The following is a 27,286-nucleotide window of genomic DNA, read 5'->3' as shown; positions in this document are numbered from 1 at the left end:
TACGTTACATATTTTGCTTCTTACTATGCATATCACTACAAGAAAATAGCGTTATAGCAACGATATTTTTGCAATGATCGTTAAGAATTTGTAACATTTTTTGCTATATATTTGCAATGATGAATGCACGTAACAATTTTATTACAAATTTATTGCAAAATAGCAACAAAACTGTCTGTTGCATTCTTTCATTACAAATTAGCAATATTATTGCGATATACATAAATGTCTTGCAAATTTTGCAAGAAATATTCAACGGTTATGAGTTGTGGCTACTTTGCAAGAAAATTTTAGTAAAATATATTGCAAGATATGTGACACATTTGTTACTGTATTTACAACAATTTATAACTCTTTTGCAACATTTTTTCTATTAAATTATTGTAATATATATAATCTTTTTCACTCAATTACTAGTTAAAATATATATTATATCTATAATATTTTTAATGTTTTGTAAATTTATTAACGTCTGATATATGTTTTTTATATAAAATATATGATAATGTTCATCATGACTTCCATCTTTTATTAGTTCGATCATGTTTGACATTGAGAAATAGAAGAAAATTAAATAAATAACCAAACAGAAACTTGGAAAAATACAAAAGCTAATAAAGCATGGGTAAATAAATCATCAACATATCCAACACCAAAGCTTTTCCAGTTTTCTTGTTAGATCAAACTCTTCTAATTTATCTTGTTCATCATATGAATTGTTTAAATCAATTTTGTGGGCAATATATAATTTTATCATGTAAACATCTCTTGAGTATTCACCTTTTTCGATAAACATCCCTTGGTTCTTCATGTTTTCTCTTGCTTCATTTTGGTGTAGAAAAAGGGATAAGAAAAAAACAAAAGAAATCGTTGGAGTGTTTTATAGAGTAGTTTGTTTTGATACAAGACTAAGGGGGAGGTATTGGTTTAGGATTTAGAAAGAATTTTAATGACTTTATGTTCTTGCTGATTGTTAGAATCATAGAAAATTGAAAGTTAAAAATGAAGGATTCTAAGAGATTGTTTAGGAAGTTTTTTAAAATCTTGATGATTTGTTTTTTCTAATCTTGTAAAATCTTTCTATTTGATGAAAGAGTTTTCATGACTTTTGTTATGAAGGAAATGATATAAAATCCTAAACCAATAACATAAAATTTGAATTCATTAACAATCCAAGATTCTTTTGTTTTACTTGAATAACATAAAACTTTTAATGACTTTATAAAACTCTTAATCCAATAACACTAGATTTATCAAGATTTTAGATAACTTTTTACAAATCCACAACCAATAACACCAAATTTTTAAAGAGTTTTTAAAAATCTTGATTAAATAACAACATATTTTACCTAACTTTTAAAGTTATTAAAATTCTTTCTAAATCCTAAACTAATACCTCCCCTAAAATCTAGGGAAATCCTTTTGTATGATATGATGGAAATATCAAAACAAAGATCTCCATATCATAGCAATATTTGTCCTCCCCGCCACCGTTTGCCACTTGCTTTTTTTTTTTTTGTTTTCATTTTTCAACTCATATGAAAATAATTTGGATAACTACCCAACTCCTATATGTACGTTCAATAAACAATTTTTCAGCTTCTTCCCGCTTGTTACCTCCTTTTTTCAATAATACTTGAAAGATTTGGGTAAATCCACTATTATTCAGTATCAAAGATTTTATTTTATTCTCTACTTATATATAGTTAAAATGACGTAGTTTATCAAATACAACACATTAGCACTCACGGCTTCTTCTCCAAAGTAAACACACTTCTCCATTGATCCATTATATTTTTGGTATATTTTATTAGCTATTAGCTTTTGTCGTGAAGTAGTATAACATCTCATTAACTAGATGCTTTTTGTGGTAGAAACTAGTTCGATTTTGTTTTTATATCATATATCCAAAAAAATTTTATTTTTGCCCCAGCGTTTTTTTTTTTTTGAGGTATAGTTTTGTGTTTCCCTTTCACATAATTAGCTTTTGGTTTGTTTAACTTTTGTTTTTGTTATGTATGTGTAAATTGTCATTAATTTTTTTCTGTCTCACAAACACTTTTTATTACTTTTTATCATATATTATAGATTGTGAAGGCAACAAACGGTTGTGTGTTTGGACTAGGAGCTCTTCTTAGTGAACTCTCAGTCAACGTTGGAGTGTTAGCCACCTTTGAAAATCATGTGGAAAATAATGAGGTTCGGAGATTTATAAAGAGAATGCAGAATTGAGAGAGAGGCTCAACAAGCTTGAAGGGTTAGAGAAAATGTTTGGCATGTTGTTTTCCCGTCCATCCTCTACTGGTCTGAACAACTATATTTTTTCCATGTTTTAGTTATGAGTTTTTATTCTGAACTTGATTCTTATTTATGGTTAGTTTTTTCCTATTATTTTTTATTTTTGCATTTTTGGAATATATCAATATTTGATTACTTAATAAAGTTAGTTATTTCTTTCACTATTTTTTATCCATAATATATATTAATAGAAGAAAGTATTAAATAAACAGTTATAATTTTAATAAATCATGTGCCAAACAAAAATATAGAAAAATATTGTGATTCAAAAATAAAGAAAAATATTTGTAACATTTTTTTCGTTATATTTTACGTAGTATTTATTTACGACAATAGATAGTTGCATTAGAACGTCCTGATTACACCACTAATTTGCTGCATAAATATTGTTGCATTAATACAACACATATAGCAATATATTACTTCGTTACAAATTTGTAATAATATTTGCTATACTTTTTATGTGGCAAAAATTTGTAACAAATAAAAATTGCAAACATACTTTATAATTATATGGCAAATTTACTACAAAATCAATGTTGCATTAATACGACAATATAGTAAGGAATTTATTTATTGCAAATTTTGCAACATATGTGCAACAAATACTAATTTGCAACGCTCAAATACCAACAATAGAAAAAGTGTCTCAATTTTATTGCATTTTCAAATTTGCAACAAAATATAAAGTTATTGCAACAAATTTTAGCGTAGATTAACACTATTTTCTTGTAGTGTATATTTATCATTATATATATGTTAATCTTTAATTTGGTTTACTAACAAAATGGATGGCTTGTAAAGTAATAATTATTTATTTATATAAAAAAAGTTACCACAGCTTGGTAGTAGTACCATCAAAAAAGTGAAGAAACGAAACTATGTAGATAACTTATTCACGAGTCACGCTAGTGTACTCATCATAATTAACAACGATAACAAACGACGATAACAAATCACTATAGAAAATGCACGGTCTTTATTTATGGTAGATATTTAGTTTTGATGATTGCGATAGCTTCAGTTCCAACCAGAATTTGACTTCGTCGGTTACGTTACGGTAGGAGCGACTTCATGACCATTTCTCCAAGGCTACACATTGGCATAACCTAAGAAACTTAGAGAAAATATGTTCAAACAAAAAATGGTATATATATATATATGTAAAGCTATATGATATTTATATTGTATACCTTGAGTATGGTACGAGTAAGACTTCTCCAAAGCCAGCCTCTTTAAGGGACACAACAACTTCTTCATCACTGGTGTAAGGAAGTCTACGCTCGACTGCGACACCTACAATCACAAAGAGTTAGCATTGTTATCTCGTGCTCAATATCAAAAGCGGAAAATAAAAACTTAGATTGACCTGTTTCATGCGTAAGTAAGATTGACTGCGATGCAACACGAGCTGAAGCCCCAACTGCAGATTCTATACTGCTTTTTATGCTCCTGCAAGGTTGAGTAATTAGTCTTTCAATGTTCAATGGGATATTACAACGTAACCTTAATTAATTTTAAGAAATTTTCAATAATAGAGATAAGTGATTATATAATAGTAAAAGAATATTATACCCCACAATAGAAAGCCACCCATCAATTCCAACAACAACTCGGGGATTTATAGGATAATGTCCAAGAGCACATTTTTTTGCAAAGTGGAGAGCTACTACTGCACCCATGCCACAACCTCCTACTCTTTTTATGACTAAGATAGAAAGTTTTTGTGATGCATATTACATAGCATGTTAGATGTGTCAGAAAAAAGTAGCCTAATATATTCATATGGTTTTCAATCTAGAAAATAAAAGTATAGTATATATATTTTATGTCGATAATATTAAATATATATATATATATATATATATATATATATATATAGGCAGAGAAACCATTCCTTTTTTTTGAAGAAAAAAATTAAATAAGACCAAAAGATTAATAAGGCCAGTTTACCATTTGGTGGTTCACCCGATAAAAGAGAAGCAACAAGGTAGGCTGCGGTATCTAATGTCTCTTGATCGTCTTGTTTGATATTAGATCCAAAGTTGTACGCTGATTCAACATAGAGCATTAGACGCATTAATTTCTAGTAATATATAATTAATGACATCATATAAGCCAAGTTAATGTATCTCACATGTGTTTGTGTAAACGATCGGTGGACATATCCAGTTGACCTGTATCTCAAAATAATTATTCATGCTGTTAACAAAATCAAATGAGCTATTATAAGTGGGTTTCACCGTGGTTACTTACATTTTTATGACCCAAAATTCTCGCAAACTTAACTGAGCTGCAAACAGAATATAAACAAAATACGATAAGCGATAATGAAGTTTCTATGAATTATTTATACAAAACACAGAAATCAGAATACTATATATGTTCATGTAAGACGAAAAAAAAAATTTCTTCAAAACACGGATTAGAAGTACTGAAACATATGTAACAATGCAAAAGAAGTCATGTGATATAAAGATTACTCAGAAAAATGATCATCCTTATCATGCAGCCAGACTATAGTGGCCTTATGCTCTCCTTGAGGTGAAACAAAATGATCGCATCTGAAGTCATCTCCGTCTGCTTCATCTCTCCAACCTGCTGCCAAGATTTTACCATTAAAATAATATTATTATCCAAACAAAATTGTTTAAAAAGTAATAATAGCCCACAACTTAATAAAAACTAAAACAGAGAAGAAAAAACAAGGAACATGCTCTAGGACATTTCAAAATAACATAAGATGAAAAATTACTAAAATCATGATGTTTTTCAAAAAAATAACTTGTTGGAGTTTTTTTTGAGAGAATGTTGAAACGACCCGACCGTTTTTTTTTAAATTAATAAATAATAAATATAAATATAATATAATTATAACTAGTGGTCTCGTACCCACTAGCCACCTATCCACAACCACATACAACAGCGGAAATAGCAACATCAATAAATATCTAATAATAATATAACCAATAAATATCCATAACAACAATCCAATAATCAAACATCAGGAAACATGAAACCGGCAACCTAACATTGATCCTAAACCCCAACTCTAGCAACCTAGCAATGCCAGACAACATACAATCGAGTCCCTAGAACATCCTCCTCTTCATCGCCTTGATTCCACGATCACTCTTTGCTTTTTCCTGCACCACAAACACATATTGAGATGCATGAGTATTTGATAAACACCCAGTGAGGCAATCCTCCCATCTACTGGGTTATACGCACAAGCAAAAATGATATCAATGTCCCACCAATCAACAAACAAGACATACAAACCAGGAAATCAAACATGTCTCGCTGGAAGGGAGGTGTCGACCGACACCAGCCGAGTGTCGACCGACACTAGCCTTGGTGTCGACCAACACTACCCCACAGTGTCGATCGATGTCCAATTTGCTGGTGTCGATCGACACTCCCTCTGCAATCGCGATCCGCTCGAAGCCGAGAGTCGAATCTCGCTCCCAAACTCCTCCAAATCGCCCAATACTCAAACCCAAGCCGAAAACATCCTTAGAAACTTGTAGCAACCAATCCCCAACAAGAAAACACACAAGCAAGAACAAGGAAATCAAAGGCTTAGATTACCCATGGTCATGCACTCACCTCTTTGCAGGAAGATTTGGACCAACAGAAACGAATCCTACACTCCCAGCAACCTTCTAACACATTCCTGGTCCTAGATCCTCACTCCCACAACAAGATCTCACCAAAAACACCTTGAAATCTCAAAAACTCTCTCAAGAACCTTTAGAAACTGTTTTCTCCTCTTTCTCTCACTCTCAAACGGCGTAAGACAACAAAAACACGACCCTAGGTCGTTTTCCCCCTTTTAAACATCGGTTCAATGGTTTTCCCTAAACTAAACCGGTCCAAATCGATAATTAAATTGAACTGGTCGAACCAGAGAATGTTGGTGTCGACCGACACCACCATGGTGTCGATCGACACCCATCCCAGAAAACCAATAATTGGTTCGCGGATGCTACAAATGTAAAATGCAAAGGATAGAACTGTGTAAAATTTACCTAAGATGAAGAAAAGAAGACGAAGCAATTAATAAACTAACATAACATGAAAAATCAAGAAGGAAATAAGACATACTAATTAAAGCGGCCTTCATGTTTTCGATGTACTCAGCAAATTTGTGTTCTATATTTTGAGAGAGGAGCTTCAGAAAACCAGAGATGGTGAAAATATGTGAGGAACAATGTGTATTTAGAACCCCAAAAAAGCAAAAAACATGATCTAAGAGAGAATATTCCATTTCTCTTTTTTTTTCACAAAATCAAAATGCCACTAATTTTATACGTATCATCCAAATTCAACTTATGAAGTGTACTACAGCTGGACCGTAAAGACCAATAATATTAGTGCTTTGTTTAAGTTTTAGTTAAATTGGTAAATAATTATACTAATTAAAATACATATAAATCTCATAATTAGTAGAGATTTTACAAGTAGACTAATGTTGGATCTTAAAAATCGGTAATATACTTGGTGTGCTAAATACTGTATTCTAGGGCATGCACCTACGTACACATGTGTATATGAAATATTTTACCATATATTTTTAGTTTAGTTGGGATACACATTTTGGAAAAAATTGTAATATATAGTTAATATACCACAAAGAAAGAAGAAAAAAATTACGAGTATGTGCAGAAGATATTTATATGAGATGAGTCGTTTCAAATGACCAAGTGAGTCATTATAATGAAGGTATTTAGAAAACTTAGTCGCTTCAAATTTCTAATTGAGGCATGACTCATGAGTGTGGTCCAAACTCAAAGAATACATTACACATAGGCAAATTACTAAGAACTTTGAATCCCATAAATAGTATATGTATAGAGTTATAATTTAGGGAAACCACAATGAAATTAAAAGAGACTTTTGACTATGAAATGAAAATTGAAATATTTATAAGAAGGTGGGAGATACATGTATCTAAATTAAAGGTCAAAATGTTCGTTGGTCTCATTATCATATTAGTGTACCGTGTACTAGTTAATGGTCGAGTTATATATATTAGTTAGTTCGAGTTATATTATTTCTTCATAATTCAACTTTTCTTTTCATTCTAATTTAGCTAGTTCGAGTTATATATATTAATTAATATGGTAAATGGTTGAGTTAATTTGTGTAGTGAAAGCAAATTAATTAAACAATAATAAATAAATAAACTGTATAGACGTAATTCCAATATTGTTATGTTTTGTTTTTGTGTGGTTTTTGATGTTAATATTAGTCATGTTTACTAGTAAGAAGAACGTAATGATAATTAGTTCCCATCCCTAGCTATATTAAAAAAAGGTTGCAACAACTTGATAGCACCATCTGTTAAAAAGAGAAGAGTCAAGAAGAAAAAACAAAAAGGGAATGCATCAAGGGACAGAACTGTGGAATGTTTATACACCAAAAAGGTAAGGTAATATTAAGTACACAATGTGAACATGTGATATAAACGTTACTCAAAATAGCCAGACTATAGTGGCCTTATGCTCTCCTTGAGGTGGAACAAAAGGATCGCATTTGAAGTCACCTGCAATGATAGTTTGACAGTAATAATAGCCCACAACTTAATAAAATTTACAAAAAGAAAAGGAAAAAAAGGAACATGCACTAGAACATTGCAAAATAACATAACATGAAAAAAAAAATCATGCTTTTTAAATAAATAAAACTTGTTGGAGATTTCTTTTGATGGGACATGGAAGAGAATAAAAAGGAGAGAAATGTGCAAAATACACCTAAGATCGCGAGTGATGTGAATATATAAGAAAAATAAACCCTCTCACAATAAGAAGAAGAAAGCAATAATTAGCATAATCAAGAAGGAAACAAGACGTACTGGAAGTCTCAGCTCCCACGATCGATGAAGTACAAAATCAACCCAAAAGCATGATGTAACAGAGAATATTCCATTTTTTTTTTGTTCTTCCTATTTAACTATATCAAAATATCACTAATTTTATACGTATCATCCAAATTGAACTTATGAAGTGTACTACAGATGGATCTTATAATTTATATGTTTTGTTTGAGTTTTGGTTAAATTGGTAAATACTTATACAAATTAAAAAATAAATTACAATATCTATAGAAATCTCATAAGAATTAGTAGATATTTTTACACGTAGACTATTGATACAATAGGGTATTAAAAGCTAATAACGTAATTTATCTTCTAAATTTAAATTGAGGAACCACAAAAGAAAGAAAAAATAGTTATGAGTCGTTTCAAATGACTAAGTGCATCATTAGTGGTCCAAATAAATTAAGGTCAAGATGATAAATTGGTGTACCGTGTACTAGGAGGAGAGTAATCATATATCAAAATTAAGGTCAAGATGTTCATTGGTCTCATCATCAAATTGGTGTACCGTGTACTACTTAACGCTCCATCTTTGGCTTTCTTAATGACTCTTGATTATGTTTGAAAAAACTGGCTTGACGAAAACTAATTAAATACTTTTTTTTTCTTTCTATCTCGAAAAAGAGGTTACCACAAACTTCATAACATTAACAGAAAAAGTGAAGAATCATCAAGAAGAAAAAAAAACAATTGCAATAAAATAGATTAATCTGCAACTAATTCTACTTCTTTTCTTTTGATAATATATCTTTCTGATTCCAATGAGCTAGTTCCAGTTATATTAATTTACATAATTGGTCATGTTATTTTTAAAATGTTAAATTGTTAATATTAATCATGTACATCTATGAAGAACGTAATATGATTAAATCCTACAATTTACTTCAAATATTGATAGGAAATGAGTAATTCAGATGATTAATTAAGTGAGTCATCATGGCTCAACAAAATTTCAAATTTCCATCCACATTTTTTAACCAAAGGAACACGTAAACTTTAATAATTTCATGCATCTTTTTTCCTATTTCCAAAATATTATTATACTAGGTACTAACCCGCGGAAAACCGCGAGCTAAAATTTTTTTATGAAATTTTTTAATAAGTTATTTTGTTATTATGTTATTTATAAAGGTTTGTGATTAAAAATTCGGTTTGCTTATATTAAAATTTTTGTATTTTAAAAATGGTTATTGAAAACCTGTCAATAAAACATTTGCATGCAATGAATAAAATTGTTTAAATCATTGTCAGTTAAACGCAATCTTTGCTATAATTGTGAAATAAGCAAAAATATATAACTAACATGTAAAAAAGAGCAACTAAATATAGCTAGTGAATGTTCTAAAAAATCTCTTTGAAAACAACATTCATTGTTTTTTCTGATGCTTCCCTTTCTTATCTGTAATAAGCACCTTCAAGCATTAAATATATTCAAATTTCAACTTAGTTTTACTTTCTTAAAGAACGGTGACTAAAAGAAAAAATATAACTTTTTTAAATAGATAAGCTATTATATACATATCTTTTATTTTTTATTTTTAAATTTTTAAATTTAAGCCTTTAAACGAAGCTATTATATATTTTATTGGATTTAATTTTTGATAAAAAATTTTAACCTGTGCTGGGAAATCTTTTTGATAAAATTTGTAGTTATATAGATTTTATTCGATTAGATTTTTAAAAGGGAATTTGATTAGAAATGCCACTTTCCAAACGAAAGTTGTGGAAAATGCCATTTTCTAATTTTCATTTTCAAAACTGTCATTTTCAAAACTGTCATTTTCAATTTTGTGCCATATATGAAAAAGATGAAAATATCCTTTCATTAAATCATTGATTATTAACATTTACAGTTAAGGTTTTGAAAATAAATCAAGATTGACATTAATTGTTTGTAAATATGTTGTTCATCAGTTTGCAACAATGTGGTGGACATAAACCTTGGTTGTTGTATCTGGTCTTCCGGTATTGCAGATATGCAGTGTGGACATTGTTTTTCAGTTAGTAGTGGACACAAATCTTCATATTAAACTTTGGTTATGGTCCACTCAAAAGACAAAGAACATAATAGTGATGGACAAAAAACCTTGGGTACTAGATGTGGTCCACCGTATCTGCAGACCTGCAATGTGGACAAGTTTTTTTGTTAGCAATGGAAACAAATCACATGACCAAACGGATATGGTCCACTAAAGAGATAGAAGGACATTATAGTGGCAGACAAAAACCTAGTTGGTTGGATCTGGTCCACCTGATCTGGAGACTTGCAGTGTGGACAAGTTTGATAATGGTAGACAAAAACTTGGTTGGTATGATCTGGTCCACCGAACACCAGATTTGCAGACCTCAAATGTGGACAAATTTTATTGTTAGCAATGAACACAAAACGCATTACCAAACATATATAGTCCACTAAAGAGAACAAAAGACATAATAAGGATGGAAAAAAACCTAGCCGGTTGGATCTGGTCCACCGGAGTTGCAGACCTGCGGTTTTGTGCCTGCGGTCGGGTATAAGAACTCTGAAACTAGACCTAGCGGTTTCACCTGCCATGGTAGAGGCAAACATATCAGATGGAGGTCTAGGTCGAAGAATTGTGTCTTGATGAAGAAATTTCTCCATTATATGCAGGCTACAGACTGAAACAGATGGAAGTTTGCATAAAGAAATTCAGTTTGTTTTACCAAAAAAAAAAATAGAGATTCAGTTTGTGACTAAGAAACACTGAGATAGAAGAAGATGAAAAATTGAGAGAGAATGAAGATGGAGAAACAGAAAAGTCGAAGGTTAGAATGAGGAAAGAGAGATATTTGTTTTTTGGAAAAAAAATTTGTGTTAAATTCTTAGTTTTGTGTTAAAAAAAAAGGAAGGGTATAATAGTATTTCAGTTATGGAGTTGTTGCAAGCGGGAAAAAAAATTGGGAAAAATGACATTGACCAAAATGTTTGTTACTGTACACGACAGTTTTTATAAAATTCTCTAAAATCTTAGTTGTTAATTTTTTTTTAAAGTACGAATTAGTTTTGCTTTTCTACAATTTATTTTATTTTATGTGTCCCCAATTTTCGTTTTTTAATTAATTAATTTTATTTTATATGTCCCAATTTTCGTTTTTTAATTTATTATATTTATTTAATTAATTAATTAATCTTAAATAAGTTTTTCTATTAGCAATTGAATTGTAATTTTTTTACGTTAGTTTCATATTTGTACTTCCAAATTGATATAGTTAGATTTTCCAAAAAAAAATCAATACTACTATATAATTTAATTAGAAACAATTCAATCAATTATTAAAAAAATATTATTATTAAAGATCCCAAAGCTTGTTGATCCCATTTTATAATCTCTTTTGTTTCTGATTATTTCAAGTGCGAATTTTTTTGAATCCCCAAGAAAGATGAAGACCATTTTACTATATTCAAATCTTATGCAAAAGTCGAAGCTTTACACAAATTCTTTTGTTAATCTGTCCATGGAATTAACTACAAAATCGAAGCAGCCGAGAGTGTACTACAGACGTTGCACACAAGGTGTTCGACACAATTCCCCAATGCTCAAAACTGGGTCACGTGTCTCTCACGTTATAAAAAAAGCCAGCTTCTTTCGATACAGTTTCTGTTATTTCCGTTGATTTTTTTTCCCCCGCGCTTCATAGTTTCTTCTCTCTGAAGCTTCTGAGAGTCGTGTACTATGGAGTCTTCTTCTTCTTTTACGAAAGGCAAGCCCTACCAAGATGCTAAAGATCACATCGCTAAAGGAGAATACATCAAGGCCATGGAGATACTTGAAGATTTGGCTCGTGTCCATTGGGAAGATCAAGACGCGTGGCTCCTTCGTCTCAAACAAGGTGAAATATTCTTACGTCTAGCGAAACAAACAGAGGAACCTAATGTGGCATTGACTTACTTTTTGGGAACCCTAGAGTGCTACTCGTTAGATGATAGGTTATTTTCACTCTGTGCAAAATCACTCCACAAGTTGGCCAGGATGCTTAGCTCGGTATCGTATTACAAGAAGTGTTTGAAGAAAGCAAAACTAGCTTTATCTCTTACTCTCCCAGATGTCTACGGTTCTGTTGCTAAGCTCATACTGTTGACGGAAAGAAATAAGGGACTGTTGAGTGTAATCAAAGATGCAGAGTCCAAGATCGCTTCTCCCAAGGCTCTAGTTGGTTCTATTATGGAAACAAAACCTCAACCGAAACTTTTGGAGTCAAAGAGAAGTCCAGATCCACACCCACGTGAGGATTTGGTTAAACGATTGAGGACGTATTGGCTGGGATTGGATGTTAAGGTGAAACGCGACTTTATGAAAGTAAGCATTGCAAAGCTTAAAACTTTTGTTTTGGGGCAAGTTCTTGTGGAAAGTTCCAGAGAAGGAGGAGTTGCTTTGGAGCAAGTTCTTGCTTCTGCAAGGAAGGACATGATATGGACATTCTGGATGTGTTGTTCGAATCACTTCTCTAGTGCTGAAGATTGTAAGAATCATCTTGAACAAGAACATGCTGCAGATTTTGTGCCCAAGGATAGAGTCCAGAGAATAGGGAAGGAATGGACTCGTAAGATTTCTGTTGGAGGTTGGGAACCAGTGGATGCAGTAGCTGCCGTTAAAATGATCAAGAATGAGCTCGCTTATGTGAAATCGTTTGCAGCTAAATGTAAGAATGGATGGTCTGAAGAATGGCCTTTAGCTGAAGATGAAGAGCGTGGTAAGTTACTCAAGGAAATCAAATTGATCCTTGTGTCGCTTTGTGACCATAAAACATTCTCATGTAGCGTTCGAGACTGGTTGATGCGTTTTCCGGTTAAACACCTTGGAAAATTTGAAATTTCCAAACAGAGTCTTGTCGAATCTCGCCTACTGGAAACACCTCAGAGTATCTGTTTTCTGGAATGTCATGAACTCAATCAAATCCTGGACTTTCTAAATAACATAAAGCGCGAAAGGGATGATGGTACATATCTGGTTTCCAGAGCGGTAGACAGTGTCTTGGGCCGAACTCGGGTTAAAGAAAAGATCGACTTTGACCCTCAGTTTTCATATCTGCTTCTGGATAGAAGGCTGCTGAAAAGCAATAATACTCCATTAAATGAGGATGCGACAATCAATGTTTTTGATCCCAATGTTCACTACGTCAAGGCACATGTTCAGGGAGATGATATCGTATCTTGGTTAACTGACAACAATTCATTAGATAAGACCTTTCCCAGATCTATCAGGGAGCAAAATATTGATATGTGGGTAGCTGTTCTCAGAGCTGTTCAGTTCACATGTCGGAATTTGAGAACTAAATATGCAAAGAAAGCACTGGTCTTAGATTATGAAGCAGCTCTTACTGTGATCCAGAACATATGTATGAGCGAAGATGAAAGGAGAAAGAATCTGCAGGAAGATCAGTGGATCAGATATGAATGTCTTCTATGCGAGAGGTGTGAAGAAAGAGTCCCTGAAGATTCCCTCACTACAAAACTGTTCTTGTGTGCAGTTCGAGATGTTTTGGAAGGAGCATTGCATCCAACATTTGATGTCCCCGATTTAGAAGACTGCTTGAGTCTTATACGTGAGCAGAAAATTCTTAGTGACGATAAAGTGTTGAAGTCCATAGGACTTCTGAAATCAATGGTCACCCACAAGGTTCATTCATGACTCTAATATTCTTCATTAACAACAGATAATATATTCACCCCATCTTAAATTATCTACATGACTTGCAGGTTCTTCTAATCGATGCAAAGATTTTGTTGATTGATAATTCAAGGAAAAGTTTGCTAAACATTCTCGTCAGGCTTTGTGTTTATGACAACCGCACCTATATTCTTCAACTGATGAAACCCTTCTTACTGGTTGGTTATACACAGACAGCTTTCGTTTCATGTCTGATTTGGCCTTTATATTGTTTCTTATATGTTTTTATGTCTCTTCTCATCTAGAATAAGATTCTAAATATGGAATTTAAAGCCAAGGCAGATGCAGTAGCACTAGATCTTTTACTCGAGGAGGAGAAGAAGAAGCAGTCAAAGAAAAAGAATGATAAAAAAATCAAGGTCTTTCAAGTTCTAAACTATTACTAGCAATATCGGTTTAAGTTCTCTGAACAGGTCAATAACGGTTTTTATCTTACTGGGGTTAGCATATCATCCGTTTGGATTTTGTTTCCTTACTTTTAGGCTTCCACTTTTCTGCTTTGTGTATATAATACCTATCATTATTTCATCTCAAATTGCTTATAAGAATGAGTGGTGCTCATGGTGTAACAGAGAACTTCAACGAGCAAGCCTTGCACCCATGATAAGACTGTTGAACGGTAAGTACTTTTAGAGTCATTTTTGCATGCTAATAAACTGTTTTCGGGTTTTCTCTGAGCAAAACGAGTTTTACATGTACAGTAAGCCTTCTGTCAACCTTGAACCGGAAAGTACATCTCCATCGGTGGAAGAAGATTCTATGGAACAAGAAGATGCTCTTGCAAGTGAGAGGGGTCGATTGGAAATTTCTTCCAATACTCAAAATCAAGAGGACGCTACTCAAGATGACCCTGGTTGATTAAAAGCTTTCTGAATTGACTTATAATTTAAATCGTATTGTTTTTGAGATGCATAATTCTTATCCTTTCATTCGCCATCTTCAAGATACAAACATGCTTGGAGAAGATTCATTTTCGGCACATTCGGGGTCAACACTTGAAGGTGCTGCAGCCATATACAGTTCAGCTTTTGACATGACGCTGAAGGTAAAGTAGTTACCAATCAAAACAAGATTTAATACCTAAACTCTCCTCTTCCGACTCAACTCATTCTATATCTCTTCACGTCCTTTTGATAAGTTCACAAAAACATGTGGTATTGCAGGCTCTCTTGAACATTAAGGTTCTCAAAGTAGATTTGATGAACAATATGCAACCATTTCAAGCCCACTTGCAACAACAAATTCCTTCTTCACTACAAAATGTATTTACTGCTTTGGTGTCAGAGGAGATAAAAAATGAGGGAGTCTACAGTTGGCTATTGAGCGACTTACTTACTTCTTTAGAAGAAGTTATTTCCATGGTTTGTGTGGAGAAGATATGCTTTCGAAGAACTGTTATCAATTTTTTTTGTCCATAAGTGAAATTGTTATTCTAAACTTTCCTATGTTTTACTCTTTGCAGTCTAGTGATGCTGCTAAGGTAGTTGTGGCCATCCTTGAGTTTTGGTGTTGCTGGAAATTTCCAGAAAGAGAAAGTATGGTCACTCGCCTTTTCACGTTGGTGGGCAATGAAAGAATGAGTTGTCGAAAATGCAGAAGGATTACAAATTATCCAGAGAAAATTTCATATGTGCTTGTTATGGCTGCAGATTCAATCAGACAGCTCAAGGTATGTTTCGTTTATTTCTCTCTTTAGCATTCCTGCAAAAACTGGTACATCCTCTTATAAAGCTTTTATGTGCTTAAATATATGCAGTGTGCTCTTGAGAGTATAAATTTTGTGGACATTCTTAGGGTGATTTGCATGGAATATCAAAAGTCATGTGACATTGAACAAGGAGGTTGTGGAGAGTCAAACTTTGTTCATCACATTATAAGTAGATGCCCACCTATCTTCACAATCGGTAAGTTTTGACAACCATTATTGTGATCTTATGTTTTTATCTCATTTATAATGCTTATAATAACACTTTGTTGGTGTTTTCTGGATTTGCTACATCAGTGTTAGAATGGGAGAAGAGTGAAACTGAAAAAGAAATATCTGAAACAACAAAGGCTCTCGACTGGGAGATGGATATCAGCAGGCTATACGTAGGCTTAGAGCCAAACACTAACTACCGACTTGTATCAATGGTAAAATCTGAAACAAGTTTACAAATGTTTGTCTTATTGTTCTTCTGTATCTATCGGTTACAGTCTGAACTTATGTTATGCAGGTTGGTTGTGGTGAAGATGAAGAACACATTTGTGTAGCTTATGAAAATAACCGGTGGGTCAATCTCAAACGAGAGTCTTTAGCAGGAGAGGTAAGACAAAACAGTTTTCCTTTGCCTTCCTTGAGTTAAATTGAGAATTTAGATAGGCCAGACATGATTGATACGTATTGTGATGCTATAGGATGTCGGTGACTGGAATGATGTGATCAGTATCTTTGGAGAAAGGAAGGTTCGACCAGAGATTCTGTTTTATGAAGCTGTCCAATCGATGGCTTAGCAAGTGTATCAATATGGAAGAACCTAACATTGATGTTTGTAAATAGAGTCGCTAGAGTTTGTTTTGCCAACTAAAACTTACTAACGCAGTATATATTATAACAGTTAAAAATCAATGCGTGTAATAGGAGATATAAATCCAGATTCTAAGAAATAAGTTCCCCAAAATCCAATAACTCCAAAAAGAATAAAGCATGAAAAACACTAAAAAGAATTAGGAAGAAATTTTCGTTTTCTTTTTACACATTAATTTTGTGATGAATTATAAAGTGTTTATGGTCTCATGCATTTGACAAGAACATCAACGAATCGCTGGTACATATGTTGCTTCATGTACATTTTCTCAACCTTTTTGCGTCCTTCACTCCCCAATTGTAGCCTTGTGTCTGGATTTCTAAGTAGAAACAAGAGATTATGAGCCAATTCCTTGTTACCTGGTCGTCCCATCGAGTGAATTAGACCAGTCACGTTGTGTTGCACCATCTCTTTGGTTCCTCCTGCGTCTGTCCCCACCACTGCAAGTCCATAAGCCATTGCTTCGATTGTCACTCTCCCAAATGTTTCACCAACTCCCTGTTAAAGGAAAGGTTTAAAATTAACCGAACAAAATCGAAATGGTTACACCGAAATCAAACCTAACATATACTAAGCTTCTGTGGAAAACTGTATATCCAATAATATTTTTTGAAGTCTTAAAAAGATTACCTGAGAGTTTGTAACGTAGACATCTGCTGCAGAGTATAAAGAAGCAACACGAGTTGTTGCTGGAGTCCACATAACTGACTTAGATAAGTTTCCGTTGTTTGATAAGAAGCTTAACATCTCTTTAACGTATCCGACTTTGTTGCTCTTTGAACCCACTGATCCTAGAAGAACTTTAAGTTCTTGCTTCTGTCTTCTTACGCCATTGTCAAGTGTGAGAGAAACACCTTTCATCTGTGTAGATGAACCTCTTAAACGATGTTTACTGGAGTGACTAACCTTTTCTTTCCTAATGATGCCCTTGTGATTCCTTATAGCTTCTTGTTCTCTCTCAGCAAGTGCTAAGGCANTTGCTTCGATTGTCACTCTCCCAAATGTTTCACCAACTCCCTGTTAAAGGAAAGGTTTAAAATTAACCGAACAAAATCGAAATGGTTACACCGAAATCAAACCTAACATATACTAAGCTTCTGTGGAAAACTGTATATCCAATAATATTTTTTGAAGTCTTAAAAAGATTACCTGAGAGTTTGTAACGTAGACATCTGCTGCAGAGTATAAAGAAGCAACACGAGTTGTTGCTGGAGTCCACATAACTGACTTAGATAAGTTTCCGTTGTTTGATAAGAAGCTTAACATCTCTTTAACGTATCCGACTTTGTTGCTCTTTGAACCCACTGATCCTAGAAGAACTTTAAGTTCTTGCTTCTGTCTTCTTACGCCATTGTCAAGTGTGAGAGAAACACCTTTCATCTGTGTAGATGAACCTCTTAAACGATGTTTACTGGAGTGACTAACCTTTTCTTTCCTAATGATGCCCTTGTGATTCCTTATAGCTTCTTGTTCTCTCTCAGCAAGTGCTAAGGCAGCAGATTCAAGGAGAAGAAGTTGTCCCTTTCCTGGGTTTATGCTGCTAAGAGACATCACAAGCATATCTGAATCTGTCAAACCTAACGCCGTTCTCACTGATTCCCGTAATTTTTGTCTCTTCTCCCTCATTTTCTCTGGAGAAAGCGTTGGTGTGTTGAGTGAGGAAGGAATCCCAGCTACAAAAGCTAACTCATCATTTACAGAGAGTGGAACAATCACTGGTTGTGATCTAAGCTTTATATGCTCCTCCTCGCACCATGTTAACCATTGTCTACTCTGTGATTCAGATAAGAAAATCAGCATCTTCACTCGGTCAAGTACTGGCTTCGCTCGATCAAAGTATTCTCGTCGGTTTTCCATTATCCACCAAGCTATCTGACTTCCACCGGCTGGAAAATGATTCATGTATTGATCTGCAAAGAATGGAAGTACAATAATTAAGTTCTGACTTCCTTCGATTGTAAATTAGTACAGTTCATAAATCACATAATGAATTCTTATCTTACCTATCCATGAGGTACATACTGCTGATCCTGCAATGACCAAATCTGCTTTCATGGCGGTCTTGAAGCTGATTTCTCCTTTGTCTTCAACCACTTTGATTCTTCTCCTATTGAGCTCTTGCATCAATCCACCTCTCCTGCTGAGAACTACTGCAGAAACTGTTGCACCACAGCTCAAAAGCTCTGAAGCCAGCTCCATCATTGAGATTGGAGCGCCAGTCATTGACAGCTCGTGGAATACCAGGACAAATCTCCTTGACCAAACAAAGCGTTTAAAATCTGACTTCCGGTCGCAAGTCCCAGACCGTCTATGTGGGCTCCATTCGAGAACTCTATCCTCTAGCGATCCAAAGGGACCAAGAAGCTTACCATAAGTAGCATTAGTCATTGGAAGTTGTGGATCTTGCTCATCTTCCAAAACTTTAGTCTCAAGTACCTCTTTACTCACCTTCTGCTTACTACGGATCTTACTACGTGACGTCCGGCCACCTTTTTTAGTCTTCTGCTTGGAACTCAAGCTCCGTCGAGAAGCCCCATCATCTTTCTTGATCAGACTAACATCCGTCCTCTTATTAAAACTAGCATCATCCTTACTGGTAATATTCACCAAAGCATCAGAATCCTCATCAGCAACAGCACCACCCATTCCTTTATTATTCGTCTCCACATATAAAGCATCCTTCCTCAGCCTCCCTCCAAACCGTAAAAACTCAACTTTGTTTTCATTATCATGCGCCCACCTAGACTGAACATAAAACCCAAGATACGTCCAAAGAGTAATCAAAAGCAGCCAATAAACCAGTCGGCTACTACGGAACCATTGAACCGCTCCTCCTCCCCCGTGAACTCTACGCGGAGTCCTACCAGAATGTACTCTAGGTGAACCCCTTGGAGTAGACCTCCCTGACAGCGAAGACTTAACGCTTGTCTGTCTCAGTGGCGATAACCGAACCTCCTCCATGATTTCAAGGCTATAGTAATCTCAAGAAGAGCATCATATAAGCCACAAAATACAATAGGAACTAGTAGAAATCAAACCGCACCAACACAGCAACCTAGAAAGAGAAATCAAGCAATCAGTATACAGTTCATCAAAAACCTAATACCAGAAAGAACTATAGGCAAGTTAAAATTCAGATCTAAACTACTCTGCGGACCTGCATTTAGGTACTAAATCTGGAGAAAACTCCACAACTTAAAATCAGATTACAAAGGATTTCAAAAATTCCAAAGCCATAAGAATTTGCTTTCTCCTTAAGTTCCCACAAACAAAGCAATTACAACTACAAAATCGCGTTGGATGATTCGGAGACTGAAGCTGAGTAATAACGGGGACTTGGATTCGATTACTAATAGAAAAAAAAAAAAAAAAGTCAAAATCAAAACCGATCGGTCAGTTACACTTACCAGAAGCTGAGTAACTACGGACTTGGATTTGCGGATTCTTCAGTGTTTCAGCTTACGAATTAATAAATAGCAACAAAAACGCAGCTAATTTACGCGAATTTGCAGCAAATCTGTGATTATAAAGCGAAGAATCAGCAACACGAAGCTTGAAGTCAATGATCTTCACCGGAGAAAAAAAAAAAAGTGAAGAAGAAGAAGTAGAGAAAGAGAAGCTTACGTTGTATTCAGTAGTCTTCTTCTTCTTCTTCAGAGATCAGAGCTGAGCAGAGCAGTGCAGAGAGAGAGAGGAGTGTGTGCTTCTTCTTCTGCTTAGTTCTTAATTTTGTTTTCCTTGTAATTAATTGTCTCCACTTGTTTCCTTTTCCATTCTTAATTATACTTTGGGCTCTCCTTAATTATATTGAAATCACTTTAAACCGGCACTAGTTTGACTGGGCTTGGGCCTTGAAGTATATAAAACTAAAACCAAAACGACGTAGCCGCGACCTGATTCTTATTTTCTTGGCAACATACATAATGTAGCAACTTTTCAATTCCATGGATGAAAAGTTTACTAATCTATATTACAGACTTTTTTTACTGTAGACAACAACAAGTTTAGTATATAATTTTAGAGCATAAATTTATATATTTCTGAAATTAACAAACATGTAAAAATGGTAGATTAGCTAAAAAAATAACAATGGATAATTATATACCCTATATAATAAAACGGAAGTACACAACTTTTTTTTTTGTAAACTATATAATATGTGTTATAAGATTAATTATTTGATAGGTTATATATTATATGGGTTGTAACCATTAGTTAAATCTCGTTTCAGATTCTCTTATAAAGGATATTCCAAAAAAAAAAAAAAAATCTCTACAGAATATTTAACTAACCATAACAAAATAACATAAATAATGTTTATTATGATTGATTTGATAAATAATGTTGTGAAATGAGAGTCCACGACGGTTTGCTTCTCTGTGGCAGCTTCTTTTAGCATTGTCGCTCGTACCTGCGCTAGGTGAACTCGCTCAGAAGCTTCAAGTCCTTCTTTGATGACGTTTCTGTATTTAGCTAACCTAGAGATGTAACTGATCGGAGCTGAGCTTAGCTCTTCGAAACTCGCATCAGTAATGAGAATCTGATTGAAATCCTTACGCGTCACAAGCTCACGAGCGGTTAAGCCCCAAAGCTCTTTCAGCTTAGCTCTTAGGGTTTCTACACTCTCTGATGTAGCAGATGATTCGCTTGTGGAAGAAGAAGTGAGAACTTTGTGTCCGACTCCGAGTGGAGATTCCTTCTCTTTCCTATGATTCTCAACGAGCTGAGTCAAAGACGCGGTGAGACTAGAAGCAGAGCCGTGCACCAGTTATAGAAAAAGAAGCGATCGCTTCGGGCATCCAATTCTTAAAAAATAATAATTAGGGGCATATATTCATTAAGATTATATAGAGATTATCCCTAAGAAAACTATACAAATAGGAACAGATGGGTTTATGAATGATTCTTACAAAATTAGAAACAAAATATGGGCTTCGTCTACAATCTAATTTAAATATGGGCTTAATATGTTAAAATTAAGAAGAATTAGACACACATATGACATACGCTGAAGTTTTTTTTGACGGCACCTTCCCCTTAATTAACAAACAACTAGCCAAATAAGTCTAGGGTTACAAACTTACAATTCAGTTTTGATAGCTCTTTTCTCTTTCGTTGTTAAAGCTTCATCATCTCATGATTCTAAGGTAACACAGTAACAAATTTTTTTCTTCAATGTTTTATATTTTACTTTGTTGCTTTGGTTAAATGTCTTTTATAAAATTGCAGCGTAATCATTGTAAGCTTTTTCTTTACTGCAGTCTGCATAGCAATGTCTTCAAAGAAAAAAGATCAACCTTGTGGAGCTGATAACAGAAAAAAGAGAAAAATGAAAGATGACCAAGCAAAATCTCAAGAGAACGCTTTATTCAGGTACTTCAAAAAACTTGCAACTTCTGATGGATTTGTAGAAAATAATGATACAGAACATGTGGTTCTTGGAGATAATGGAGTGGATGAGAATATAAATGAGTATCAAAGAGAAGAAGCAAGTGTTGAACTAGAAGATGTCAATGCAGTGAATGAAGAAGATGATGTGAATAAGAATGAACATCAGAAGAGTGATAATCTGAGGGAGTCTTGTGGATTTTTTGACATATATGATCCTGGAAATTGGGAAAACATCAAAAAGGGATGGAATGAGTGGAGGGATTTTATGGTTGTACAAGGTCCATCAAAAAGACTGCCACTTGATCATAATTTTCCCAAAGATAGTCTTAAGAGACATTTTTCACATTTGCATTATACAAGAGAGATGGGTGATGGAACAAAAAAAGATCGACGTTGGCTAGTTTACTCTAAGTCTTTGAACAAGATCTTTTGTTTTTGTTGTAAATTGTTCAATCACAGTGACAATAGTCAATTGGCATCTACGGGCTTTAGTGATTGGAGGAATGTTATGAGAAGGCTCAAAGAACATGAATCTAGTCGTGAACACATTTTGTGTATGAAACAGTGGGCTGAACTAGATCTCAGGCTGCAAAAGAATCAGATCATTGACAAATATGCTCAATATGAACTCAACAAAGAGAAAATTCATTGGAGACAAGTGTTGCTTAGGATTATTATTGTGGTGAAAACGCTTGCTAAACAAAATTTAGCGTTTCGGGGAAGCAACGAGAAAATTGGAAAAGAAGGTTGTGGGAATTTTTTAAGTTTTATAGAGATGATTGCTGATTTTAATCCTGTGATGATTGAGCATCTAAGAAGATATAAAGAGGGTGTATCTCGTAATCATTATCTCAGCAACAGAATTCAGAATGAGTTAATAGCTTTGTTAGCCAATGAGATCAAAGGTCTGATTGTCAAAAAAATTCAAAGTGCAAAGTACTTCTCTGTGATTCTTGACTGCACTCCAGATATTAGTCATCATGAACAAATGACTGTCATCATTCGATGTGTAGATGTTTCAACAACTTCAACGAGGATCGAAGAATATTTTTTAACGTTCTTAAAAGTTGATGATACATATGGTGAAAGACTTTTTCTTAAGTTTCAAGCTGTTTTGGCTGCTTTTGATTTAAAAATTGATGATGTGAGGGGACAGGGTTATGAAAATGGCTCTAATATGAAGGGAAAGCATAAGGGAGTACAAAAAAGATTTCTTGATATAAATCCCAGGGCGTTTTATACACCATGTAGTTGTCACAGTTTGAATCTTGCACTTTGTGATATGGCAACCATTTCTCCAAAGGCAATCTCATTTTTTGGGATTATTCAGCGTACTTATAACTTCTTTTCATGTTCAGTTAAGCGGTGGAAAATATTTGAAGATCACGTGGATAGCCTTACATTTAAGGCTTTATCACACACTCGCTGGGAGAGCCATGTGGAAAGTGTTAAGGCAATACGGTTTCAGGCTCCTAAAATCATGAATGCGTTAGTGTACATTGCTGAAAATAGTGATGACCCGAAAGAGCAGAGCGAAGCTGAATGTCTTGCAATAAGTGAAACACATGGAATTGGAAGTTTTGAGTTCTTAGTTTCCATGGTTATTTGGTATAATCTTTTATCTGTTGTTAACATTGTGAGCAAGAGTTTGCAGTCAGAAAACATGAACATTGATGTAGCTATTTCTCAACTGAAGGGGCTGGTTTCTCATTTTAAAAAATATAGAGAGTCAGGCTTTGAGAAAGCAAAAGTAGAAGCTAAAGAAATTGCAGAATCTTTGGAGATTGATCTTGTATTTCCTAGAAAAGCAAAGCGGGTGATTAGAAGAAAAAGACATTATGGTGAAGAATCAGAGAATGTCGAGGGAAGTGTGACATTATCACCTGAGGAGAGCTTTAGGATTGACTACTTCATCCAAATCATGGATCAAGCTCTCTACTCACTTGAGACCAAATTTGAGCAATTTCAGAGGTACGAACAAATATTCGGTTTTTTGTTTGATTTGGAAAAATTGCAATCAGCGAGTGATGATAGTTTGATGGTTTCTTGTGCTAATCTTGAAGATAATCTAACTCACGAAAATCAGTCAGATATTGTTGGTAATGATCTTTTCTATGAACTTAAAGTTCTAAGAGAAGCGTTACCAAAAGAGATTAAAAGGCCTATTGAAGTATTAGACTTTTTGAACAGAGTTGAAGATTGTTATCCAAACACGTGCATCGCTTATCGAATATTGTTGACGATCCCAGTTTCGGTTGCAACTGCTGAAAGGAGTTTTTCAAAGCTGAAGTTGATCAAATCATATCTTCGTTCGAGTATGTCTCAAGAAAGATTGAGTGACTTAGCTATTTTATCCATCGAAAGAGAATTGGTTAGAGATGTTGATTTCGAAAGCTTGGTTCACGATTTCGTGGAGAAAAAGGGAAAACAAATGTTCAAGAATTAGTACTTTTGTTTTAGTTCGTTTTTTTAATTAGTTTTATTATGAGACAGAAGTGGTTAATTTTTGTAGACGTTTTTATTTTATTTAAACCAAGGCATTTTTTTTTGGTTGGCTTCTCATACTTCTGAACCTTCGCACGGCTCTGACTAGAAGTATCTGTTCCCTACAAAATCATGAAAAGATAGGAGTTATAGAGTTATGATATTTATGATTGTGATCCTTTTCTTGTTGCTCAAGAAAAAGTCTGAAACAAAAACCTTGATTGTATATTCTTCAGAGAGGATCTCTTCTATGCTATATTTTGTTGGTATAACGATCGAAGTATCTTCGTCTTGTTTCAAACCATCATTGTCTATTTGAAAACAGCCACAAACACCTGAGTGTCCAAGTCCAAGAACCTCTGGTGTAACAGAGCCACTCTGTTTCTTTGCAGCTGTGAGAACAAGAACTGTATTAGACAATGAGTGAAACAGAAATAGTTAAAGTTTCTTGGCTTTTTTTTTTTCTTACGGTCTTCTTTAGCATAATGTGCACTAATACCACTGTGTGCTTCTGCAGAACAAAGAAGGTGGAATCAGATTTTTAACTCATAATTTCTTTACTTAGGAGAGATCATTGATATAATCTTGAACTATGTACCTTCAAATTCACGGTCTATCTCTTCCAACATTACCTTTCTCTTAGTAGCTGAAACCAAAAAGTTTCAAAATTTGCATGAGAATATTGTAAAGATAAGAAAAGGGATTAGAGAGTTTACATTCTTCTTCAATGTTTCTGGAATTATCAACTTGAATCTGTTTGAGACCTCCAATAGCAGCTGCAAGTAAACGATTTAAACAAGTTGATGATCTCCGCTGAAGCATATGAATGAGCTTAATAGACAGATATATACTGATATTCTGATACCTTCAAACTCGCGTTCGATCTCTTCAGGCATACTCTGTCTCTTTGCAGCTGTAACAAGAGATAAGTAACTCTGTTCTGAGAATACTGTGGTTAAGAAACTGAATCACTATAATATTTTTTTCTTACATTGTTCTTCATCATTACTGCTTTCAGTGAAATCATTAGCCTTTAGTTGTTCAAGACCTTTTGTGGCAGCTACAAGAATAAAATATGATTGAATCTTAGGTTAGAAACTAGAAGAAAATGAGATAAATGGTAAGTGAGGATAGATACCTTCAAATTCGCGTTCGATATCTTCCAACATTTTGTTTCTCTTAGCAGCTGTGATAAGAAAATAGAGAAACATAGTCTTAGAATACCTTAAGAAAAATAAAAAAAAAAATTGTCCTTTTACCGCAGAAGAAAGAAAGATATTTACAATGTTCATCATCAGCATTGCCTTCCATGAAATCATGTAGATGGTTAAGATCTTTTGTTGCAGCTGCAAGATAAAGATAACCTTGCTTAAAACACTATCCTCCATGTTTGGTTCTATTGTATTTGATATTAAAGATAACCTTCAAATTCACGTTCAATCTCTTCTAGCATACTTTGCGTCTTTGCAGCTGCAACAAATACATTCAAAACCTGTCTCAGATAACAGTAGAGGGCGAATATATAATATTGAACAAGTAGCAAATGCAAAGAAGAAGATTGTCATACATTTTTCTTTGTCTTCAGTAGAATCATCAACATGAAGTTGCTTAAGGCTATCTGTAGCAGCTGCAAGTGATAAATTAAGATACATTAATACTCTCAGATAATAGTCAGAGATGAGATATGAACTAATAAACCAGTAAATAAATTTATGTAGATGATACCTTGGAACTCTCGTTCTATCTCATCTAGCATACTTTGTCTCTTTGTAGCTGTTGTATGACAGTAAGATCAAACTGATTTAGAAAACTGTATACAGGAAAATAAATCAGATAAAGAATTGTTGACAACTTATTATACCTTGTTCTTTGTCGCCATTTTCCTTGGTTGAATCACTAACCTTTAGTTGTTCAAGACCTTTTGTAGCAGCTAATAGAAACATAACACATAAACAGATTCATACAACAGTTTTCTTGATGAATCATAAAACCAGTTTTAAGAGAGTTATTGGTAAGGTAAGTAAAGTACCTTCAAATTCCTGTTCCATCTCTTGAAGCACACTTAGTCTCTTTGCAGCTGTAACGAGACAGAGAAGAAGCTTCAGAAGTTATATGGATCAGGGAAAACCAAAAGTGATCATATAAGACTTTACATTGTTCTTCATCATCTCTGTTGGAATCTGAAACCTTTAGTTCTTCAATGCCTTCCATAGCAGCTGCAAGTATTATTCATTATTCATTAAGATTTATGCATTCTTCTCAGTACATATTGAAACATAATGGTATCTCAAGATACCTTCAAACTCGCGTTCAATAGCTTCAAGCATACTCTTTCTCTTTGCAGCTATAACAAAGACACAAAACAATTCACAGAAAGTACTTAAAATAGAGACTAATGGAATAGAGAAATCTGAGGAGGGAAGTGGTGCATTACATTTTTCTTCGTCATTTTTATCCCCGGTGAAGTCATTAACCTTTAGTTGTTCAAGCTCTTTTGTAGCGGCTAAGGTAAAAAGATGAAACAGAAGATAAAGCAAGCTCTTAGATTCAAGATTATATCTCATTACATAGGAACTATTTAAGACAGGTATGTTAAGTAATATACCTTCGAACGTGCTTCAAACTCACGTTCGATCTCTTCTAACAAACTGTGTCTCTTTGCAGCTGTACCAAGTGATACAAAAACCTGTTTCAGTTAACTATACTATGATAAGGATAAAATGGGAGTCAAGAGAAAGAGTCTTTACCTTGTTCTTCATCAGGAGAAGCAAAAGAACACAAGTTAACAAAAAAAAATTATAAGTAAAGTTCCTAGAAACCAGAGTATACCTTCAAATTCGCGTTCGATTTCTTCCAGCATCTTCTGACTCTGAGCAGCTGAAAAAAAGACACATATGACATAACAACTACCTCATCAAAAGAAAGAACTCTAGAAGAAACAAAACGTTCATAAAAATGTTCAGAAATTAAGAAAA

The 27,286-nt window shown here is 34.0% G+C and overlaps 5 protein-coding genes across 8 annotated transcripts; 2 read left to right on the top strand and 3 right to left on the bottom strand.

The window, feature by feature from the left end:
- Window positions 3,371-10,802, bottom strand: LOC104744095. Its single transcript, XM_019235620.1, has 9 exons — window positions 10,667-10,802; window positions 4,782-4,896; window positions 4,555-4,591; window positions 4,436-4,475; window positions 4,252-4,350; window positions 3,874-4,006; window positions 3,668-3,750; window positions 3,492-3,585; window positions 3,371-3,407 (listed from the first exon to the last, which is right to left on the bottom strand). Exons 1-9 carry the CDS (start codon window positions 10,800-10,802, stop codon window positions 3,371-3,373), a joined length of 774 nt encoding a protein of 257 aa, XP_019091165.1.
- Window positions 11,557-16,445, top strand: LOC104742748. Of its 2 annotated transcripts, XM_010463782.2 has the most exons (13): window positions 11,557-13,818; window positions 13,899-14,027; window positions 14,115-14,228; window positions 14,442-14,488; window positions 14,571-14,722; window positions 14,814-14,914; window positions 15,033-15,230; window positions 15,332-15,409; window positions 15,466-15,538; window positions 15,708-15,773; window positions 15,872-16,002; window positions 16,086-16,175; window positions 16,267-16,445. In XM_010463782.2, the coding sequence occupies exons 1-13, from the start codon at window positions 11,875-11,877 to the stop codon at window positions 16,360-16,362; spliced, it is 3,219 nt and encodes a 1,072-aa protein (XP_010462084.1). In that variant the 5' UTR covers window positions 11,557-11,874; the 3' UTR covers window positions 16,363-16,445. The 2 variants fall into 2 exon arrangements, with proteins under 2 accessions (XP_010462084.1, XP_019091952.1); XM_019236407.1 differs by having other exon boundaries at window positions 14,115-14,237; window positions 15,332-15,538; window positions 15,626-15,773.
- LOC104742749 lies at window positions 16,518-20,149 on the bottom strand. 2 transcript variants are annotated; one of them, XM_010463783.1, is made up of 6 exons: window positions 20,061-20,149; window positions 19,844-19,953; window positions 18,440-19,491; window positions 17,893-18,346; window positions 17,067-17,373; window positions 16,518-16,934 (listed from the first exon to the last, which is right to left on the bottom strand). In XM_010463783.1, exons 3-6 carry the CDS (start codon window positions 19,395-19,397, stop codon window positions 16,635-16,637), a joined length of 2,019 nt encoding a protein of 672 aa, XP_010462085.1. In that variant the 5' UTR covers window positions 19,398-19,491; window positions 19,844-19,953; window positions 20,061-20,149; the 3' UTR covers window positions 16,518-16,634. The 2 variants fall into 2 exon arrangements, with proteins under 2 accessions (XP_010462085.1, XP_010462086.1); XM_010463784.1 differs by lacking the exon at window positions 17,067-17,373 and having other exon boundaries at window positions 17,586-18,346.
- Window positions 21,709-24,273, top strand: LOC104744094 (zinc finger MYM-type protein 1-like). The gene has a single exon (XM_010465117.1). The coding sequence runs from the start codon at window positions 21,709-21,711 to the stop codon at window positions 24,271-24,273; it is 2,565 nt and encodes an 854-aa protein (XP_010463419.1).
- LOC104742746 (TSK-associating protein 1-like) lies at window positions 24,270-27,188 on the bottom strand. 2 transcript variants are annotated; one of them, XM_010463780.1, is made up of 19 exons: window positions 27,141-27,188; window positions 26,917-26,975; window positions 26,746-26,814; window positions 26,608-26,655; window positions 26,465-26,527; window positions 26,341-26,388; window positions 26,173-26,241; window positions 26,037-26,084; window positions 25,879-25,938; window positions 25,734-25,781; window positions 25,595-25,657; window positions 25,450-25,497; window positions 25,303-25,371; window positions 25,177-25,224; window positions 25,028-25,087; window positions 24,910-24,957; window positions 24,781-24,822; window positions 24,528-24,703; window positions 24,270-24,433 (listed from the first exon to the last, which is right to left on the bottom strand). In XM_010463780.1, the coding sequence occupies exons 4-19, from the start codon at window positions 26,636-26,638 to the stop codon at window positions 24,284-24,286; spliced, it is 1,071 nt and encodes a 356-aa protein (XP_010462082.1). In that variant the 5' UTR covers window positions 26,639-26,655; window positions 26,746-26,814; window positions 26,917-26,975; window positions 27,141-27,188; the 3' UTR covers window positions 24,270-24,283. The 2 variants fall into 2 exon arrangements, with proteins under 2 accessions (XP_010462082.1, XP_019091623.1); XM_019236078.1 differs by having other exon boundaries at window positions 25,076-25,087.

The sequence above is a fragment of the Camelina sativa genome, chromosome 14 (genome assembly GCF_000633955.1).
Source record: "Camelina sativa cultivar DH55 chromosome 14, Cs, whole genome shotgun sequence".
NCBI classification, from domain to species: domain Eukaryota; kingdom Viridiplantae; phylum Streptophyta; class Magnoliopsida; order Brassicales; family Brassicaceae; genus Camelina; species Camelina sativa.
Note: the sequence above shows the minus strand (reverse complement) of the source record. Positions and strands in the feature narration are given on the sequence as shown.